This window comes from Priapulus caudatus, unplaced genomic scaffold, assembly GCF_000485595.1.
Source record: "Priapulus caudatus unplaced genomic scaffold, Priapulus_caudatus-5.0.1 Scaffold1962, whole genome shotgun sequence".
NCBI classification, from domain to species: domain Eukaryota; kingdom Metazoa; phylum Priapulida; class Priapulimorpha; order Priapulimorphida; family Priapulidae; genus Priapulus; species Priapulus caudatus.
The window spans coordinates 16,846-20,378 of NW_014579023.1; the positions used below are offsets into that span (position 1 = coordinate 16,846).

A 3,533-nucleotide genomic window follows, 5' to 3' on the forward strand; every position below is an offset into this window, starting at 1 on the left:
TATCACCCCTCCCTCGTAAGATGCGAATCATACACAGTACTTATAGCTCTTTGCGGTTCATTAATTAATTCATTCATCACCCCTTCGTAAAATGCGAATCACAGACCTTAGCTCTTAGAGCTTCATTCATTTGTCACCCCGCCCTCGTAAGATGCGAATCATACACAATACTTAGCTCTTGGAGTTTCATTAATTCATTAAAAGTAATTATAATCTCAACCGGCCTTGGCGAAATTTTTGCAATCGACGCAGTCCTTTTAGTTTGCAAAGTTCTCCTCTAAACACTTAATTTCCAAACTTTCTTTCTGCTTGAGTTAGATCAGAGAACATCATAGTCGGTTATTTTAGTGTTTCCAGACACAAAAAACTCCGTATGCATGATATTTGATCGAAGTTTCTGCACACAAATTGCGAAAACGTCTTCCCTATTTTGCCGCCGCAGGAAAAGAGGTCGTCTGCTTGGCACGGTACCCGGATGCTTGGCGATTTCGTCTGACTATCGACAGCGACAGCGACATCTGGCGAAAATTGCGGAACCGCCGTACAAGTGACGTCACTTTTCTACTGTTCATATCCTTGCGTACGGTATTTAGCCTATGCGCGATACCGCGCGCCTAATTTGGTAATTAATTAGACTAATCGTGCTTCAATAAACTCGAAATTCACAGGGATTATAGCTAAGACATATGTGTTTATTTATCATTGTTTGAGACGTTCCAATGCAAGTGCCTGTGCTGTCACGGTATATAACGTGAAAAGAAAAAAGCTGTATCGACAGGTTAAACAATTGAGCATTTGAAACGTTCGCGCGCTTTCAATAATAACAACATCAACATGGAAGCGGAGGAAATCGAGCAAGATATGTCTGTGGACGAAAGTGGAAAAAGTGAACGTGAATCAGGCGTGAAAATTCAAGAAAAACCGAAGGGTCACCACTATGAGTTACCTTGGTTAGTATGATGATTGTTGGTGGAAACGTTATACCCACAATATGGTCTTTCCACTTCTATACTGGACATAGCTCCAAGAAACGGTATTGCTAGGGTTAGAATACCAACGTTGACGTTATTGTTGACGGTGACGTTGACGGTGACGGTGTATTGACGTTAGTCACACAGCCTGGTCGGGTTATACTGGACAGTTCGTAAGAAATGACTGACTAGTCTATAGCTAACCCGACCAGGCTGTGTGACTAACGTCAATATATTCTAACCCTAGCAATACCGTTTCTTGGAGCTAGTCTATAGCTAGCCATGGGGTGTGACCTAGCTTGAGTACAACCAGGTACCTGGTAGTTAGCCTTGTTTAGCCGAATGGCACTGAGGGTGGTCACAGCCAGAGTATTTTTGCGCCCTCAGTGGTTCTTTGGTACAAGTAGCGTTTACACACCCATGTCGTGAGTTTGGTTAGGGTTAGGGTTAGGGTTGACAATGGGGTTGTCAAATAGGAATGGGCCGGTTCTTTTACGTCCCCATTGGTCTTAGTATTATCGATCGGTCGTCAAGACTCACAAAGTCAAAGATCAAAACGACATGAAATTCAATATAGACATATATTCTTGTATTAGTATTAGTATTAGTATTACTAATAGTAATAGAGTAATACTAATACTATTACTTAGTATTTCATAGGCTTGCTACAATGGTTTATGGTTTATGGTTTATGGTTTGCTACAATTATTAGCATTACTAGTTGTATCACTTATATATATATATATATAGTATATAGCGAATGAACGTAATTTTTCGCAGGGTTGAGAAATATCGTCCATCAAAACTGACTGACATTGTTGGCAATGAAGTAACGATTAGTCGACTGGAGGTCTTTTCAAAGGATGGAAATGTCCCAAACATCATAATCGCGGTATTTGTACTAGTATTACTGCTTGTAATAAGTTCAAGTTTATTATTATCACAGTTTCGACCATTTAGTTTTACATCGAGTTGCCACAACAACACCAGCGTCTAAACGTGCAAACGTACGGTGCTTCAACCAACGTCAACATGAATATTTATATAATATATATCGCAGGGGTAGAAATAAATTTTTGAGCAAGGGAGTCCAACGGACTCCCTGCCGTCAAAAAGAGGGAGTCTGCAGCAAAATGAAGGAGTCCGCAGTCTGAAGTTCAAAACTAAAGATATTAACTATGTGTGCCTATTTTGAAGATTGAAGTCAGTTGACTGAAATAATCGGTCGAGCGAACGCTGCCAGTTAGCAATATAATCATTAATCATACACACTTTAAGCGCATCTCCGTTGATTACATATTTCGCCGGGATGCCAATTCACTTCACTCGATATTATACGAAAAGACCATATATGCTGTTAGATTGAAAGAACCACACTAAGTGCACAGGCTGATACTCGTATACAGCCACTCTCCACGTCCTGCCACTTAAATGCACCCATGCATGCAGTCATGGGTTAATTACACATACACACGCATAGACGTGCAAACATACGCACAAGCGTATATACAAGCACAGAAACACAAAATACACAATCCTTCATTCACCACCCCTCTCATGTAAGATGGGAATAAGTAGCTCTTAGAGCTTCACTTATTCATCTCCCCTCCTCCGTAGCATGCAAATCATAGACAGTAGCTCTTGGAGCTTAATTCATTCATCACCCTTCTCTCGTAAGATGCAAATCACAACCCATAGCCCTTAGAGCTTCATTCAGTCATCACCCTATCCAGTAAAATGATTTATTTATTCATTTATCACCCCTCCTCTGTAAGATGCGAATCACAGACCTTAGCTCTTGGAGCCTGATTTATTTATGACCTCTCCTCCGTAAAATGGAATCATACACAGTAGCTCTTAGAGCTTCATTTATTTATCCCCCCTCCCTCGTAAGATGCAAATCATACACAATACTTAGCTCTTGGAGTTTTATTAATTCATTCATTCATCACCCTTCCTTCGTAAGATTGCGAATCATACACAGTAGCTCTTAGAGCTTCATTCATTTATCATCCCTCCCTCGTAAGATGCGAATCATACACAATACTTAGCTCTTGGAGTTTCATTCATTCATCACTCCCTTCGTAAGATGCGAATCACAGACCTTAGCTCTTAGAGCTTCATCCATTTGTCACCCCTCCCTCGTAAGATGCGAATCATACACAGTACTTAGCCCTTAGAGCTTCATTCCTTCATCACCCCTCCCTCGTAAGATGCGAATCATACACAGTAGCTCTTAGAGCTTCATTCATTCATCACTCCCTTCGTAAGATGCGAATCACAGACCTTAGCTCTTAGAGCTTCATTCATTTGTCACCCCTCCCTCGTAAGATGCGAATCATACACAGTACTTAGCCCTTAGAGCTTCATTCATTTGTCACCCCTCCCTCGTAAGATGCGAATCATACACAGTACTTAGCCCTTAGAGCTTCATTCATTTGTCACCCCTCCCTCGTAAGATGCGAATCATACACAGTACTTAGCCCTTAGAGCTTCATTCATTTGTCACCCCTCCCTCGTAAGATGCGAATCATACACAGTAATTAGCCCTTAGAGCTTCAT

General features: G+C 41.1%; 1 protein-coding gene across 1 annotated transcript in view; it reads left to right on the forward strand.

Moving 5' to 3' along the window:
* Window positions 1-593: 593 nt before the first annotated feature.
* LOC106817985 (cell division control protein 45 homolog) overlaps window positions 594-3,533 on the forward strand; it is a gene marked incomplete at its 5' end in the record, with an annotated part of 15,595 nt that continues 12,655 nt past the window's right edge. The window contains one exon of the mRNA XM_014822688.1: window positions 594-622. Coding sequence (XP_014678174.1) covers window positions 594-622 — 29 coding nt within the window. The remainder of the gene's footprint in view (window positions 623-3,533) is intronic.